General features: G+C 36.8%; 2 protein-coding genes across 4 annotated transcripts; one reads left to right on the forward strand and one right to left on the reverse strand.

Annotated features, from left to right (window-relative positions):
• Nucleotides 1–713: 713 nt before the first annotated feature.
• LOC114387586 (protein FRIGIDA-ESSENTIAL 1-like) lies at nucleotides 714–15853 on the reverse strand. Of its 3 annotated transcripts, XR_003661352.1 has the most exons (8): nucleotides 14972–15853; nucleotides 11156–11684; nucleotides 10779–10987; nucleotides 10663–10694; nucleotides 9323–10573; nucleotides 9077–9203; nucleotides 4943–5032; nucleotides 714–2004 (listed from the first exon to the last, which is right to left on the reverse strand). XR_003661352.1 is itself a non-coding variant. In XM_028347786.1 (6 exons), exons 1-6 carry the CDS (start codon nucleotides 15555–15557, stop codon nucleotides 9174–9176), a joined length of 2637 nt encoding a protein of 878 aa, XP_028203587.1. In that variant the 5' UTR covers nucleotides 15558–15853; the 3' UTR covers nucleotides 8184–9173. The 3 variants fall into 3 exon arrangements, 2 of the variants coding, with proteins under 2 accessions (XP_028203587.1, XP_028203588.1); XM_028347786.1 differs by lacking the exons at nucleotides 714–2004; nucleotides 4943–5032 and having other exon boundaries at nucleotides 8184–9203; XM_028347787.1 differs by lacking the exons at nucleotides 714–2004; nucleotides 4943–5032 and having other exon boundaries at nucleotides 8184–9203; nucleotides 10779–10984; nucleotides 14972–15852.
• Nucleotides 1630–2713, forward strand: LOC114387587. Its single transcript, XM_028347789.1, has one exon. It carries the CDS (start codon nucleotides 1684–1686, stop codon nucleotides 2236–2238), a length of 555 nt encoding a protein of 184 aa, XP_028203590.1. The 5' UTR covers nucleotides 1630–1683; the 3' UTR covers nucleotides 2239–2713.
• Nucleotides 15854–17672: the final 1819 nt, after the last annotated feature.

Below are 17672 nucleotides of genomic sequence, written 5' to 3' on the forward strand. Positions count from 1 at the left end.
TTCGAGCTTATTCCACAAGGGCCCCATACATAATAGGCTTTCAGTGAACTCAAACCTTATTTCAGAAGCTTGAATTGATTCTTGTTTTTTGTTTATCTTGACATGTAATTCTCAACTAGTTCGACTTGAATTTGCTTGATAAGATTTAAACTATGATTTGAGTATGACTTAAATCTAGACCATTTTAGTTAGAAATGGTCATGATCCAGTCTAAGTTTAGCCTAAAAGCTCGTAAAAACTTAAAGAAAAATAATATGATTGACAACAAATTTTTAAAACTATAATGAAGCAAACTAAAAACTGAAAACAACAAAATGAAAGCCTCTAATCCGATTAAATTGAGTTGGGTTACACACTTTAATATTACAACAAGGCTAATGAATCCAAACAAATATTTCTTTCGACTTTTTTTTTAAGAGCAATAGATCGACACCAACCCTTTTGTTAGCTAGTTCCAACACCAACGGATTTGTTTTGGTAATATTTTCATTTTGTTTTTAAATACTTCAACATCAACTCAACCAGAGTATTTACTACTGGATTGGTTTAGAAATTTCAAAACTCGGACCAACCCAGCCCATGAATGCATTTAATGTATTGAAGAGCGCAGTAATCTTGGATTCAACTAGCACTCATACAATACAAAATTTAAGCTATAACTTTAATCTATTGGGCCACATAAAATCATATACTATATTTTTAGTCGAATAGTGTGGAAACAAATTGAAGGTTGATTCACCTTTGGACTTTCAAGTCCACATATTGTAAATTGTAAATAAGCAGAAAAATCACATATCATCATGAGAAAATCCAAAAATATTAGAATTTTCCTTTTCCTCTTCGTTGTCAATATCATCATACTTCGACACTGGTCACTTAGTATTCTTCATTGTACCTTTTACCAGTCGACCTCTAAAATAAAAATGCAAAGCTGTTTCTATTCGGTGATTAAAATCAAGCATAATTGCGAAACTTGGATTCCTTCTCAATCCAAGGGTCGCAGTTACACTCGTACCCCTTCAAGAAAGCAAGTATGCACTTGCTACAAAATGAAAATTAACATGACACTTCAATGACTACTTGGGCTAGTGTCCAGCAACCGTCGCACGTCGGTAATGTAGCTGCATGTTAATGTAAAAACAAGAATAGAAAACGACAAGGAAACGTATTAACTGTGATGATTTAACAGCAAAGAAATAACAAATCATTTGTCCACTCTTCATCTACCATCACTTGCCATCCTCGTAGGATCATAAGCTGATTGAGATTTGACAATGACCTTCAGAAAGAATATATATTTATATATGTACACTCTACCTTCGTAATATCCACCCATACGCAGACTCCTCAATGAATATACTGACCAAACGGAAGATGTGACAAATACTTCGACTAAAGATGACAAACTCCATACCCAAACTCAGTTCAATTGGCTACTCAAACTTGGAGACCGAAAAGTTAATAGCATGTTAACTTCTCAAGAAATGCCCCCTAAAATTCAATATGCGTATTGGCTTTACCCCCTCCACCACAAAGCGGACAACAAAAAGAAAAATATAAAACCAAAACAACTTCAACTCAGCAGAACACATTCTAACTGCATTAAAGTGGTCCCAGCGTCTAGCAGGTTTCTGCATATATATACAAGTTTTCAACCCACATAGCCATTTTGGTTATAAATCAATGGACAAGCTCACCTCACATGTGGCGTATGATAGCATTTCATATTCATTGGACTCGCTCTCTTTTAGTGGCCTTGTTGCTATTCAAGACCACCAACCAAAGCTCCCTTCTCCTAACCGGGCTAAAGACTACCAGGTAAGCAAGCATGACTCAGAATTTGAATTTACCAGCACTAAAGCAAACTTGAATTCTGCTGTCAATCCAATCAAGATCACTCCTGCTGACCAACTTATTTCCAATGGTCGACTTCAACCACAAGCACTTGCCATCCAAACAAATCAGTCTCTGATCAGAAATCTACCCAGTTCTTCAAACTCATTACTAGCAACCCATAGCAGCAGTAAGATGTCATGCAGTAAAACAGGCAGCAATATGAAATATCACGAACAACTTAACGAAGCAAGCAAACATGCAAACAAGAAAAGCACGGTGACAAGGACAGGGTTTGGCCAGAAAATGAAGTCTTTTCTATCACCATGCCGAGAATGTCGAACCATTAAGCAAGGTGCTGTTAAAGCACAAACTGTTCCAGGAGAAAATCTCAAAATTGACTGACATAAGGTTTACTTTCTGTGATTCTTTCATGCAAGACCAGAAAATGTAAATCAGGAATCTAGCACTATACAGTTAAGTAGTGTCTCACAAGAATACAAATGACATGCTTCATTTCAATGTCAGTTACTACAGCAGTAATGCACCAAATGATCAACATTACAAACCTGTACACTAGGGATAATTTCTATCATTTTTGTTTAATTTGGTTGGTTAAAGCTATAAAAGATTCTATGTGCTTGTTTGATCATTTGTTATACGGCTTGCCATTGATCCTTTATTTTGTCAGCTCAAGATCTCAATATGTTCAAATACAAATTTAAGATGCATATGTTACCTAGAGGTCTAAGTATATAACATGTTGGGCATTACTAAGAAAAGCTCCAGCACTAGTGCATTTTGAGCCTCTAAAGAAAGAAAAGTTCTTCACCTTTTTTCTTTCCTGGTCTAGATGAAGATTTCTTGAAAATATGTTGACCCCAACCCAAGGCATCCAACATGCACCTTCCAACTTCCTAGTTATGCGTGGATGTACCTTCTATATTAACCACTGATAATAGTGATATGTAAATTATCAAAGCATAAATGGTGCATAATCAACGGCTACTAAAGCCTGGCACATTGATGCTCATTTCTTGAAGGGTGCATTGCAGAAGCGTTCATGTTAACCAATAAAACTCAGAAATCAGAATGATAACTGATTGCCACTTGGAGTGAATAATATTAATATATGCTATTACCAAGGTCCTAATTTGTATCTTGGTCTCCAAAACAAACACTTGTTGCACGTCAGGTACCAAGGCTGAATATCACAATCTTGCCACAGCTACTGCAGATATTTTGTGGATCCAGAATTTACTTTAAGAACTTGCAGTGCCTCATCTCGCCCTTACTATCTACTGTGATAATTTCAATGGAGTCAACCTTGCTCATAATCTCATTCTTCATGCACAAACCAAACACATGGAAATTCATTTGTTTTAGTCAAGGAAAAGTTCTAGCTAAGCAATTGGTTGTGCAACACATTCTTAGCCTCAATCAGTGGGCAGATCTTCTGACCAAGCCTCTCCTACTCGTTTTCTTCCCTTGAGGACCAAGCTCAATGTGTTTAAGCCACCTGTAGTTTTGAGGGGGGAGGGTAAGAGAATACTCTTCTTGAGTATCTCTCTATTGTTCTATTGATTTTCTCTTTATGTACTTTATTGTTTTTCCTTTCTTTGCATCTATCCTTGTCAATTTCACAGTGCATTTCAATCACTGGTCAAGTAATCTACCACAAAGTTTTATGTATCAGCAGGGGATGGCATAGTTATGAGATTTATACATGTAAATTCATATGCATTTTGTATCCATAGCTTGGTTCCCCCTCAGAATATCAATGTCTGATTGTGGAACCACTTATATGGATCTCCTTTGTATTATAAGTACCCCTGGTACTTCTTTCAATATATATTATTTATCTTTGCCGATCAAAAAAAAATCTATCCTTGTCAATTATAACTATCACTGCCAAACAGTTATAACTATCTATTCTTTGAGTAAACTCACTAACGCATACAATCCTACGACTTTTTTTGGGGGGGGGGGGGGTCAACATGCTAACTCACACAGGAGATCAGTAGTTGTTTGGATCACAAGTTTCAACAGCTGAAGACACTTTATTTCTCTCTGTAGTCTGCTCTCAACATTGTTGTTGCCGTCTCCTGACACATTGCCATCATAGTCGCAAAACCTTGCCGATAGACACACCCTCGATCTTGTTAAAGTGCTTGGCCGAGCCATTGAGGTGCTTGCAGCATTTAAATTTCATAAATCTTAGCTTGTAGTAGTGCTCTTTGACTAGCACATGTTCAAAATTGGTTATTATTTGTTGCTTGGTGTTGTTTGGTGCGTGTTGGAGTGTTAGGTGTGTGTTGGCCTGTTTAGGTGTTGTTTTGTTTGTGCCTATTATTTTTTCTTCTTAGTTATTTGTGACTTATTATAAGTTATTAGTTATTGCTCTCATCTATTAAAAAAAAATGGCTATTGTTCTTATCTATGCTACTTTTTATGTATGTGCGTGTATATTAATTTTGCATTTTAAGAAGGATCTTACAAACCATGTTGATTCTTTTAGGATCCTCAAGTTATGATCTTCCCCTTTCAATTCTCGAATGATTCTTGAGTTTGACAACATTGGTTATAATTGACCCTCAGTCCTGGTAGTATAAATAGGGTGGTAAGTCGGTGAATGTTATATCTTGTACACTTTTACACTTCAATACAATTTTCATTTTCTTTAACTCTGTAAAGATAATATCCTAACATGCTGAGGAAGAGTGTCGTATAAAGTACATGCAATACATGTATGTCATGTTTAATTAGTTTTCAACACACGTAACATGTCATTAGGACTTTATCAGCATTTATTATTGTATCCCACTCATGTAAGTATAAATACGTAGTGTGTAGTCTACATTAAACACAAGTTTTCATAAAATCTAATAAAATAACTAGGTACTTTTCCAAAAATTGACATTGCCAATGACCAAGAGAAACATAGAAGACAGAAGGGATGAGAAAACCCTAGATACATACCACAAATCAAATAAAAAAATGCTGACCCAAGTCTTAAATATGAAAAACAACATTTTACATAGGCAAGGCCGCCTAGGTGTAAATGATGGAACAAACTACTATTGATGATGAAGAAAAATGAGATGATTACCTTACTGAAAAAAGTTCAGAATTTCTCCTGACATTAGCATTATCCATGGTTGAAGAGTAACACAGATATGTCATCCATAAAGATAAGAAGCTGAAATTCACAACTAAAAACTATGATAAACAAAATAATAGAACTATAAATCACATTACTAAGGGACTTGAACTTGCAGTTATTTTGCAAAATTTTCTCTATAGTCAAATAATAAACATAACAAGAAATCTTGATAAGCAGAAAAAGATGAATGCTAAGATTGACAGTTGGGACATTAAAAGACCTTTCCAACAAATTGCAACTTCTAAAGCTGTAGTCTCTTGATATGTTAGGAATTCATCAAACTATATCAAGGTTTTAAATAGAGCGCTGTAACGCTGCTATAGATATGTGGTGGAGTGGCACCTTGTCGCTATAGGGGCCATCATAGCATAGCAGTTTAGTGCAGTGCCCGTCACAAACAAAATAGAAGCTGTAGCATTATGTGTAGATTTAAAAAAAAAAAAAACTTTGAACACTAACCTTAGGGCTTGTTTGGTTGCTATTTTTGGGATTTCAATTTCCAAAAAAATATTTTGCTTATAATCAATCAAAGAGTTGTAGTTTCTCACATGGTCACATTCTCTCTATATCCAACCCTGTTTATGTGTCTGACATCTCACGACCTCGTTTCTCTCTGGACACAACAATCTCGTTTCTGGTTTCTCTTTTCCAACAACTAGTTTCAAAGCCTTTGTTTTGTCTTCTCTAGAGAATGGCTTCTGGTTTATCTGACAATTGGAAGAGATCAAGTCCTACATTTGATTTCTCTTCTTTCCGACAATAGTGTATGGCCACTGGTGCCTCTAACGGCTGCATCTAGATTCTCTTCTTTATTCTCTCTAACAAACCTCTGCCTCACTTTTCTCAATTCAGTAACCATTGCCTCTTCTTCAGGCATGGAAACATCCTCTCAAAAGGAAGGATTTGCAACTGCATCAGTGTAGTGTCTTATATAGTGAATTGGTTAAGCCCAGCACTGACTATCTTGGCATGGTACGATAGTGGAATAGTTTCAAAGATTTCAAAGATAACAAGGCAATAAAATGTGATTATTGTGAGAAAACAACTATCGAGGGAATTACTAGAGCCAAAAGACACTAAATGGGAATGAGGAGAAATGTTGGAGCTTGTAAGAAAACTCCACCTAAAGTAAGTATTGTTGAGGGAAGCCTATCAGAAGAAACAAGCAGAAAAATATTGAAGTGAGTTGCAAGAAGACCAAGTCAAGATAGAAGTGAAGGAAATTATGAATATCCAAAGTGAAAAAATGCCTCTAAAATCATCAAGTGAGGCCTCTAACCTGTTTATCTGCTGCAAAAAAGGCCAACAATATCAAAGGTCCCATGTACTAGTTTTCATAAGGAACTTGAAAACAACCATCAAATTGGGGAAAGTCAAGAAGCAAACAAGCATAAATGATGTTAGTGATGACAAAGCTAGAGCAAGAACTATTTAATGTTGTAAATTCAAAAAAGTTCAAATTAATGGTTGAGGCGATTGGGAATTACGGCCCTTGTCTAAAGGTTCCAAGTGAGTGTAGAGTTCCACCCTTTAAGGATTTGGAATACACAAGGCGATTGTTGAATGAAAGAGTCATGAAAAAAGTGTATTGTATGAATGCTCAATTATGTAGGATGCAAGGATGGATAAAAGGAATAGAAGCTTGAAAAAAGAATTTGGTGAATTGTCCAGGGGATCAATGTTTGTGAAGAATGTTGATGCTTCTGGGAGCATGAAGACCGAGGAGAAATTATTTGAGCTCTTGAATAGTCTTGTTAAGGAGATTGGAGAACAAAATGTTGGGCAACTGATTATGGACAACGAAAGTAATTATTTGTTGGCTGGTAAAAATTATTTTTGATTAGTTTCACAATTTTAATTAATTGTTAGTTTGTTACTCATTTAAGTTTATTGACTTCGGTCTTGGTGAAATTTTCAGAAGCCAAAAGGGTATTAGGAAGATGGCTAAAGCTAAAAAAGCAATAGCAGTCAATAACAGCCGGAGTGGCCACGATAGCTGTGGAGTGGGGCTAAGCAGCAATGTGGTGTGACGTAGACATTGTTCGTCTCAATTTCATGACCCCGATAGAGTGACCGCAATAGCCGCAGGCAAGGCATCCACAATCCCACTCTTGAGGCGTTTTGCTCCCACAACAGTGAAGCCCTTCTAAAATCCCCAAAATAACTTCATTTAGTAATCATTGGCGAGGGTATTTTGGGGTTTTTCCAGGTAATGACCTAGCATAAGCAGAAATTTGTCATGAATAATTCATGTTTGGTATATCGAGTTTTACATTGGCTGTCGAGGATCTAACACAACCCTCCTCTTTAACCCAAGCTTGGGACCAGCTATGAAAAAATATAAGTGGGATATACACACACACACACACACATATATCAGTGTTGTTAAATGGCGGCCATGGCGGCGCCATGGCGGTTTTCCATGGCGGGTTTGCGAAAAAACGCCACCGAATAGCGGTGGTGTGGCGGGTTTGGGATGGCGGCGCCATGGCGGCCGCCATAGCCATGGCGGTCGTGGCGGGATGGCGGAAATGGCGGAAATCTTCGGCTTTTGTCCGCGGTAGGAGTTGGGCCGACCCGACCCAACCCTACCCGGTTATTCATTAAATTAAAAACCCTCCACAGCTTGCGTTCAGAACACCTAGCCGTCCCTCCAACAGCTTCCATTCCCTCCCGAACCTGCCTGCGTCCCTCCCGAACCCCGCCGCTCCCAGCCGCCGCCGCGACACCACCCCCTCCCCGCCGCACCCAGCCGCCGCCGCGACGAGGCCCGCAACGCACGAACGGCGCCGACGACCTCCGTCGACGAGCCCCGGCAACGCGCGACACCCCCCATTTTTCTGTCTCGCGTTTGAAGAAGACGAAGAAGAGGAAGGAAGAAGACACGGGTCAGCTGATCTGTTTCTTTTTTTTTTTTTTGGGCTTTTTGCTGTTTGACACCCCCCATTTTTCTGTCTACAGCTTTTTTTTTCCTTTTGCTATTTGACACCCCCCATTTTTCTGTCTACAACTTTTTTTTTCCTTTTGCTATTTGACACCCCCCATTTTTCTGTCTACAACTTTTTTGAACTCTTTAATGAGTTTATTTGGTGTTGGTACTTGATTATTGTATGAACTCATGAAACTTTTTTAGTTTATTTGAATGCAATCCTTTGTTTTTTTCAATTTCAATGAGTTTATATATATGTTTTTTTTTTTTTTTTGTGTCCACCATGACATCCGCCATTTTCCGCTACGCCATCCGCCATATTTTTATGACGGATTTTTGACTTTCCGCCATGAACCGCCATCCGCCATTAACAACATTGACATATATATTAGTAAGGTAGCAACAAATGGTTAGTAGGTAAAAAAGGAAGACATAGATGCCAAAGATGATTTGCTTTTTGATAATGACAACTTGACATGGGGAGCTATTGCCAATTTAGCTGCTGTGGATGAGACTTTTAACATACACTAGGCAGCAAGCAAGATTGATGAGAGGTGTTGCTGCTACACCTTCAGCAGAATTAGAAATTAGTGAAGTTCAAGAGGAGGAAGAGGAAAGCAATGGTGTAACAATAGTGAAAATGATAAAGACTGGGATTTAAAAAATGATGATTGATTATTCTTATCTAGGAAGCTTGTATTTGACTTTTGTTGGTATTTATTTTATTTTATAAGTTGTTTAAGAAACCTGTGACTTTTTATTATTAATTATGTATGTCATGAATTTTCAATAATTATTATCATTTTGAGAATTAATGTATATAGCATACATTATATAAACTAAATAAATATTTCAAAACAGTGGCTATCTCTCTATCCTGCTATAGCGGTTTTGGAGCCGGCCGATAAAGGCCACTATCCAGGATTTAAAGCACTGAACTATATAGTACTGGACATCAATACATATACAAAAAACAAAAATGTAATTAGACAACTAAATCTAATTATGTAAATTAAGGAAAGTAAGGTATCCTCATAAACGAAGCAATTCATGCAAGTTTTCTCTAGAATGGAACGAGCAAGAGAAGGCATGGATAAAACAATAAGCAAATATTTGAAAGGAAATTCAAAACCAAAATATTCCAAATCAACCTTCTGTATGAAAAAGAGAGCCTCAGACAGAACTTTTCATGAATTAGGATCAGCCAACTGATCAGAAACTATACAAAAAAGGTGTTTGGCTTGCATATCAATATTTGCCATATTTATTGACATATCCCTGCAAATCAAAGATATTTCTGTCAAATGAAAGACATATCATAAACAAACAACAATATCCATGCACTTTCATTGAAAAATCACTATCACTGATATAAAAGGGAAAAAAAAAACACTTACATTGACCAGCTTTGCAATTTTCACCTGACTTGAAGAAACATATTGCTTAGCAGTATCCATGATCGGAATCTGATGGGGTTCCAAGGTGCTAACAACCTTGTCAACTGATTTTTTGACTATCATAATGTGTGCATCCTTGCTAAGATGACCCTCGTGCCAAGCTGGTTTTAACAACTCTTTAACATGATCAACAAGAGCTGCGCGAAAAAATTTTAATGCCTTTGATTCCTTCTGAATGCTGCCATCAATCTGAAAGTCGCCATCCATTTCATGATTTTTCTTATCCCTGTCTACTCTCTTCTTTTTATGCCCTGATCCTTCACCATGACGTCTAGCATCACACTCGGTCACATCTCTCTCATTTTTTGTACTATCTGCAACACCAAAGGTATGTTGTCCCATGCCCATTTTACCTTGATAAGTTCCTGATGTTATCTCTGTTTCAGGTGGAAGACAATCTTTTTCATGAGGAAGACAATTTTTATTTGGCTCATTTTCACAAAATTTATTATGAGAAGATACAGAACTTTTGTCATCATTAAAATTGGACATGTGTTTCCCAACTACAGCAGAATCACCATATGTCCGAACCTGTGATGAAGCCTGCACATTTGATCCATGAATTAAAAGGGAAGCCTTCAAAGACCCATCTCCTATATTAGGTATCTCAATGCTATCACGAAGAGGGTCATAAAGATCTCCAGGAGATGATACATTCATAGAAGTAATAAAAAAAGATGGTCGAAAGGGAACAGAAGGTTCCCAATCATAAGAACAGATTTTTGATTTATATCCAGCAGGATATGATGGAACCCTAGACGAACTAACAAGAGAAAAATCTTCCCGCCCTGAACCAGAGAAAGTGGACTTAGATGTGAGATATTCTTTGTCAGTGTTCAAAAACTTTAGAGAATCCACATTACTAGCCCCTAAAGATGAACTAAAAGGCAGCGAACGTCCTGATTGAGCTAGAATCCGGTGGGAGAGTGACATACTTGAAGCTGCAAATTGAGTAACCAGGCTCGAATTCGGCAAATGGCTCAAAAGTGTGGAAGTATATCCTTTGTACATATGTTGGTTACGAGGAGTAGCCATTCCATCTGCACGGGTTGAATTCAAAGAAAGATTTGGGCTCAAATAATTGTCTGATGCACTAAATGGAAATCTATTATCTGGAAACAAGTTGTCCCTCGGCGGAAACTTCTGTTTTTCTTGAGATGGATGCCAACTAGGAGTTGCTTCTTGCTCATTCTGCATGCTCATATTTAAAGGAAATTCAGAAGAATGCATTGCAAAGATATGTTTTCAAGTTAAGCAGTAAATGGAACTAGAGTACTAACCATCCTGGATCTCTCAACATTTTCCCTAACACCTGTTACAGGATAGTATCTTTAATAGAAATATGATTACAGAGCAGATTCCTGAACAGCTTGAACAAACAAGTTACATGACATACCTTCTTCCACTTTCAATTGTCTCTTCTGATAAGTAGAAACTGAGTCTGCTTCAGCTTCCTGGTCAGTATTGTCCCCAGTATCTTTTATATGAAGAAAGCTACAAGAACTACCTCTGATACACCATCCTTTAGCAAAAAAATCACATATAATTCTGGGGCGTTTGTTTCCATCTTTAATCTCAGCACTGGGAGACAGATTTCTAGTCCTGCTATGAGGAGGAGTTAATCAGTAAAACTTAATGGTTAGAAACTATGTGCAAACCAATTTAAACAAATTGGTAAAGGACAGAAAACTACTTCTGGAAGAGACATGTTGTATAAATTAAACTTTACTACATTACAATGTAAAAGAACATAATGAACTAAAATGAACAGACCTTGATGTCATTTGTTTCGCATCATCCCTTGACTCCATCTCCGACAGCATGATTTTGTTTCTAGAATTCTGACCACCATTAGAATCCTCAACAAGGCAATCTCTCGGTAGGGGGCCAATAACCATATCTTGTACAGTATCACTAGATGACTTGGTGGCCCTGGCCCTGGAATCAATATTATTGTCACCACATAAATTAGCTTTGCTATTGCAACCTGGCACACAGTATCCTCTAAATGTTTTCTTCTGCAGAAGGGATCCATCATTTTCAACTTCAACATCTAATCCTTGACTTCTGCAAACTTCAACAGAAGTCAGATTTTCTCTTGATTTTGGATGACTTGAAATTTCATATTTCAGGGGAAGCTCTTCCTTTTTCAATGTAGGTATGTCACTTTTTTTGAGCATGACATTATTCTCTTCCATGCAATGCATACTAGATGGTGGCATTACTTCAGGGTTTTCAGCCACAGAAGAAACTGGTCCCAAGTTTTTGTCTTGCCCCTCAAACTCCATATGTTGGCCGTAATCTACAATGGAAGATAAAAATTAAATCAAGAATATGAAAGATGCATACAGAAAAAGAAAGGAAACAAATAGACAGAAGGTCCTGACAAGTGTCCCAACTATCCTCTTGTTGATATATGACTACAAATAATTTGACCTTATATAAAATTTGATTCCAAAAGACGCCACCTTTTTGTTACAAAGGAGGGCTAAACTTTAGATTGGAAACTGGGTAGGAGATGGCTAGGCTGACAAAGCAGCCTATGTTGGATTCTATTTTGAGATTAAACAGACACCAAAAGATAAGGAAAGAGATGAAATACAACAGGAACTCTTAAGACATGTAAAGTTTTGCATTAGTATATTTATTAGATCAGTGGAGATACAAGTAATGTCAATAGATTATTAAAGGATGAAAGTATGAAACAAGTTAACTTGTTCCTAAATACACACATTTATTAATGTAAGATACCAGTGAAAATAAGTATGAATATAGAAAAAAAATTAATTAGAGAAAACAAGAAGCAGGGAACAGGAAGCAGCTCAAGAAAAAAGCGTGGCCAGCCAATCTGCTTGTAAATTTAGAAAAGTAACTCTTTTGAAGCAGCCATGGACAGAACACCAAAAAGAAGCCAAAAACAAACAAAATCATATCATAAAGTAAATTAGTAACAAAGAGACATCCTCAAAGTTGTGAACATTCTGCTTCAAGGTTCACCAAAGGACTGCATACATTTATTGTTCTAACATGCATTATTCACCTTATTTAAAAAATTATACAAGTGGACCAATTTGATTACATGTTAGAGATCTAAGTTAACTTTTTTTCAGTCCATTACTTTACTGATATTTTATGCACGTTATATTTTTAATTATTACCATATATTAATTATATTTCACATCCAAGAAAAAAGTTTATAGAAAATACAGGTGCACACGAAATCTCGGTTTTACTAAGATTGAGTTGGAAAAACTGCCTTAATTGCGGACACCCCTTAGCCCACCTTAGTTGCAGACAATACTGTGCCAAACAAGCACCAAACAACGTCTTTTCTGGCACGTCCAGCATTATTTCCGACTGCAATTTCAGTGCCTGGGTCGCCCATCCGCACAATCCAACCCTCCAAGTTTTCTCCTGATTTGAGTCCATTTACCATTACTTCATTTGTAAACCGGTGGTTTAGGTACTGTTTGGTTTGCGATTTTAGGCATTTTGAAGTACATTTTTAATGTGTTTTGGGATTTTGCTTATTGTCTCTCTCAACAATGGCTTCCACTAGCCTTGCTTTGTCCTAAATGCCCTGGCCCTTGTCTATGTCCCCCACGCATTGGCCCTAGTCTTTGTCCCAGATGCATCTATGTCCCAGGTGCACTAGTCCTGACGACTTTGTCCCTGATGCATTGGTCTCGCCTTCAATTTAAATAATTTGGGTCTCCAACATTATTAGCTTGAAGCTGCTGAATGTGGTTTCAAGAAGAACAGACCCTGCTATGCTTGGCATGAATTTTCTCTGATGATGATCATTCCAGCTATCTGGCTAAGATATTTTTTTCTAGCAACTTTCTCCGACTTCGGCAACATCCTTGCGTTGTCTTTCAAACTATTGTTTTTTTTTTGTGGAACTCAATTTTTATGTTTTTATTTATTTGTTCGAAATAAATTATTTTCTTGTAACAAGCTAAAGCTTAGTAAGCTTCAGCTTGAGGGGGAGTATTGAAAATCAGAATTAATATTTTGATTCTATTAATAATGGCAGTTTATAGGCACATTATCTTTGTATTTGGAGGAAACACAATATCCTCTATTTATGTGTAATTAATAAACATGCATCCGTTGTGTACTCTAACACACAGGTTTCAGTTCATTATACCTTTGTTCTCTCCTATTTTTAACAGTTAATTTGTGTACAAATGTATCCATACCAAATTGCTTCCCTGAAAGGTAAAACACAACTCTTCCACTATATTGTTATACCGAGAGTGTCCATTTTCTCATGCATTCACAATTGGTAGCGTTCTACAACAGCATAGTGATGTGGAGCAGATATGGCCACCACAAAGTTTGAATAGCAGTGTTTTTATTAGCAGTCATTGTGGACAGCAGCCTTTCACAGTATAAGAGTGAGGCATTTCGAAAAACCCAATTTTGACCATTGAAACAGCATCATTTTGAGAGGTTCTTTTGGGGCAAAGTTGAAATTTCCCTCCTCCTTTTCAGAATTTTTAATATATCAGTACTTTTTCTTTGTTTTCAGAAAAAGTTGAAACAACAATGACTTCTCTTTAATTATAGGTACTTTTTCTTTGTTTTCAGCACATATACATGTGTAGTATATGTGTGTGTTTGTTTAGCATTTCAACATCCATTTCACACATTCCAAAAAACTAAACGTGAATGGAGAAATTTGATGGAATCATGTTGAACGGAGATTTAACAGTTTTACAAACACAGATTAGGGTCCAAAATAGCAGTCATCCCGCCATCCCAATAAAATGTATCAGCCACTCCTCTATTTGGGATTGACCACTAAGAGTTTACCACAATTCTCTCCATGGTGACACCCAAACTGTGTGGCCAACACCCTTTCACCCTTCTCTCTATTATGTCCAACCAACACCCACCCACCTTAGGCAATATTTCCTGTGACACCCATCCTCCATTCTTTCCTATGTTTTGAATTTTTTTAGTAATTCTTTCTATTTTTAAGGATTTATACGTCTATACTCGGTGTAAAATTTCAAAACAGCAGTCATCCTGCTACGTGCTATCCTGTTATAGAGGTTTTAGGATCAGCTGCAATGTGCTGCTATCCTGCCATGTGCAATCCTGTTACAGTGGTTTTAGGGTCGGCTGCAATGTGCAGCTATAGATTAATAACTATGCTATATACAGTGTTAGTTAAACTCCCACTACAATGTTAGTTAAACTCCCACTGGAATAGAATAATAGCAGAGTTGTTTCTACTCTCTAGAATACCCTAATAAAGATTAAGCCCCACAATCACTACTGGGTTTTATCTTTGGTAGCATATCCTTCCTCCCGAGTGCCCACCATTTCCTTCTCGCCCCAGTCCCCAAACAAATAGTTCAATATGAATGAAATGACAAAGTAAAAAAGAAAAACATCAACATGGCATTGGATATGTTAATACACAAAAGTTAAAAACCACATAAACTCAATGACAATCGACATGTGAGGCAGCACCAGAGGGAGCAATGAGCAACACAGCATCGAAAAGGAAAACAAAAACATGCATGTAGTAGACAAAATTAAGAATGAAAAACACAATTAATTTATGAGATGAAAAACCTTTGCGATCCTTATCCGCATCGAGTGGAGAACCTGGCACCGCCGGTTTGTCCTCCTCCTTCTCCTCCATTGGCACTTCTTCTTGTTCCTCCATTGCTGCTTCTGCTTGGTGTTGCTGTTGTTGCTCTTCCTTCTTCTCCTCCACTGCTTCTTGCTGCTGTTGTTGTTGTTCCTCTTCTTCTTCCTCTTCCACCTCCTCCTCTTCGACTTCTTCTTCCTCTTCCTCCTCCATTTCTTCTACTTGTTGTTCTTCTCCTTGTTCCCCCTCCTCTTCTTCTTCCTCCACCTCTATCTCTTCTACTACCTCCTCTTCCAGTTCTTCCTCCACCTCTATCTCTTCTACTTCCTCCTCTTCCAGTTCTTCCTCCACCTCTATCTCTTCTACTTCCTCCTCTTCCAGTTCTTCCTCAACCTCTTCCTCTTCTACTTCTTCCTCCTCCACTTCTTCTTCTTCCTCGACCTCCTCCTCTTCGACTTCTTCCTCCTCCTCCTCCTCCTCCTCTGTTTCTTCTTCTTCTTCGTCGTCGTCGTCAAGGGATGGATCGATTTCGACATCTTCGGCGAAGGGAGAATCGGGGATAGACATTGGATTGAATTAGATTTGGGAGCGCAGAGAATGAGAGAATGAGGTTAATCTCTGCGCAGGGAATCCCTAAATCGAATTGGAAATCAAGCAGGGGCCAGGGGCCAGGGGCGGAGACACACAACAAAGAAACCAAACCCAAACTCATGATGATGATGATATATAGCAACACAAAATAAGAATGAAGAAGGAATGCCATGCGCTGACGTGTCCGTCAGAATCATGCTTCCAGAGACCCCACTCACCACGTCTTCTCTCCGACGTGTCGCTCCGATAACCCTAGTCCCTTTCTTTGTCTAGTCCAAACCCAATTTTTTTCTTTTTTTATCTATGGATATATGAATAAATACAAATTTGAATTTGAATAAGAGTTTGGATATATGAATGAGTTTGGATGCAGGGCACGTACCTCCCTCGACAAGTTTTGGGCCTTACACCGCAAATATTACAACAAGAGTAACTTCGACTTGTAAAGTCCATTCCAATGATAAATTTATCGTATGACTAATTTTGTTTATTTTATTTAGTTTTAATAAGTCAAATTAGAGTGTGCTTATGTATCATACACATCACGCTCAATACACTATGCTAAAGTATAAGTATGATACATTATGCTAAGGTATAAGTATGACTTAAAGTTATTGAGTAAAAATAAAAAAATTAAATATTATATAATTAAAAAAAAAATTACTGATGTGACCTTTTTTTTACCATTGATAAAAATCTTCTCCTAGTGCATAAGATTGGCATTCAACGGGTTTGTAATAAAAATATAAACACACTCTAATGGCATATTTGGTTTCTCTTCTTTTTATTTTAAAAATGATTTTTCTTAACAGTTTTATTTTTTTCACTAATCACTTCCTTATTTAAAACCTATGAAATTTTGAAAGTTAGTTTCTAAAATAAGTATTTCAAAGACTAAAAAATCATCTCTTTCTCTTCTTTTGTCTTATGTTTTCCTTAGAATCCTTCACCTATAATCTTTGTGTTCCAACAATTGTGAGAAATTTTGTACTCATTTGTAATTTCTTTTTATTTCATCAAAAGCTCAATCACAAAAATAGAGAGAGAAAGCGTGAAAGGGAGTGCAAGTGTGTTTGAAAAGAGAAAGTTCTTTGTCCTAAAGAAATAAAGTGTATGTGTTTTTCCACGTGAAATAAAGAAATAATATTTTGTTAAATTATTAAATGTGCTACATTATGTGAATCTCATTTATTGATGTAGGCAACATAGCAATGGAGTGATAGTTTGTTGGTATAAAAAACAATTAAAAAACCACATGAGTTCGTTTTTTTTTTACGATAAAACTTTTTGAAAGAATGAACTCATTACCAACCTTGTATGTCTTTTATGTCAACAAGGAAAAAACAAGAAACTATGTGAACTTTGTACAATAGATTATAAGGCAAGAGAAAGACCATATTGACATTCTGATCCCAACAAAGAAAAAATACAAAACTAACTTTTGATTGGATAAAGGGTTTCCATACTTGATTCTCAACTTATTAGAGTAACTTTAGGATTTTGAGCTAAAAAATTAATCATGTGTGGATCTAACCATAAAGGAAAAGCATAGATCTCCATGATGAAGAATGAGTTCTTATATAAGAACCATTAAGATCTCTGACATACTTGAAAAAAAAAATTAAAAAAAACTTCAGAACAGAAACCCACGAAAATGAAGAAGGTCGTCGTAGAAAAAAAACAAGAGAAGAGAGAGAGAACAACAAAAAATGAAATTACCTGAAGGACACAAAAATGGTCGCGATCGATCATGAAGGAGGCCATGGAGGGAGAAGGAGGAAGAAGAGGGAGGCAATGGAGGAGAGGGAGGAAGAAAGAAGATGGAAGAAGAAGAGGCAAGAGAGGAGAGAGGGAGGAGAAAAAATTGAAAAAAAAAAAAGAGAGAAAAGAGTGAAGGTAGTGTGAAGGAAGAAAAGAAATGAAAGGAAGCATGATTAGTCGGAAAAAAATGTATAGTAATAGTAAAAAAAATTGTATACTATAAATTGGTCCAAACAATATAAATTTATACACCCAAATTTCATTCTCATTTTTCATTTCTAAATTGGTTCAAACAATAAAAATAAAATTTATGTTTATTTTCTTATTTTT

Source organism: Glycine soja, chromosome 15, assembly GCF_004193775.1.
Source record: "Glycine soja cultivar W05 chromosome 15, ASM419377v2, whole genome shotgun sequence".
NCBI lineage: Eukaryota > Viridiplantae > Streptophyta > Magnoliopsida > Fabales > Fabaceae > Glycine > Glycine soja.

What these genes read in the sequence shown, in the direction of transcription:
- LOC114387586 (XM_028347786.1), bottom strand. Translation starts at nt 15,557, where the DNA reads ATGTCTATCCCCGATTCTCCCTTCGCCGAAGATGTCGAAATCGATCCA. An exon ending in ACAATTGAAAGTGGAAGAAG is followed by an intron (nt 10,695 to 10,778) that starts GTATGTCATGTA and finishes ATCCTGTAACAG; the next exon opens with GTGTTAGGGAAAATGTTGAG. An exon ending in AAATTGCAAAGCTGGTCAAT is followed by an intron (nt 9,204 to 9,322) that starts GTAAGTGTTTTT and finishes TTTGATTTGCAG; the next exon opens with GGATATGTCAATAAATATGG.
- LOC114387587 (XM_028347789.1), top strand. Translation starts at nt 1,684, where the DNA reads ATGGACAAGCTCACCTCACATGTGGCGTATGATAGCATTTCATATTCA.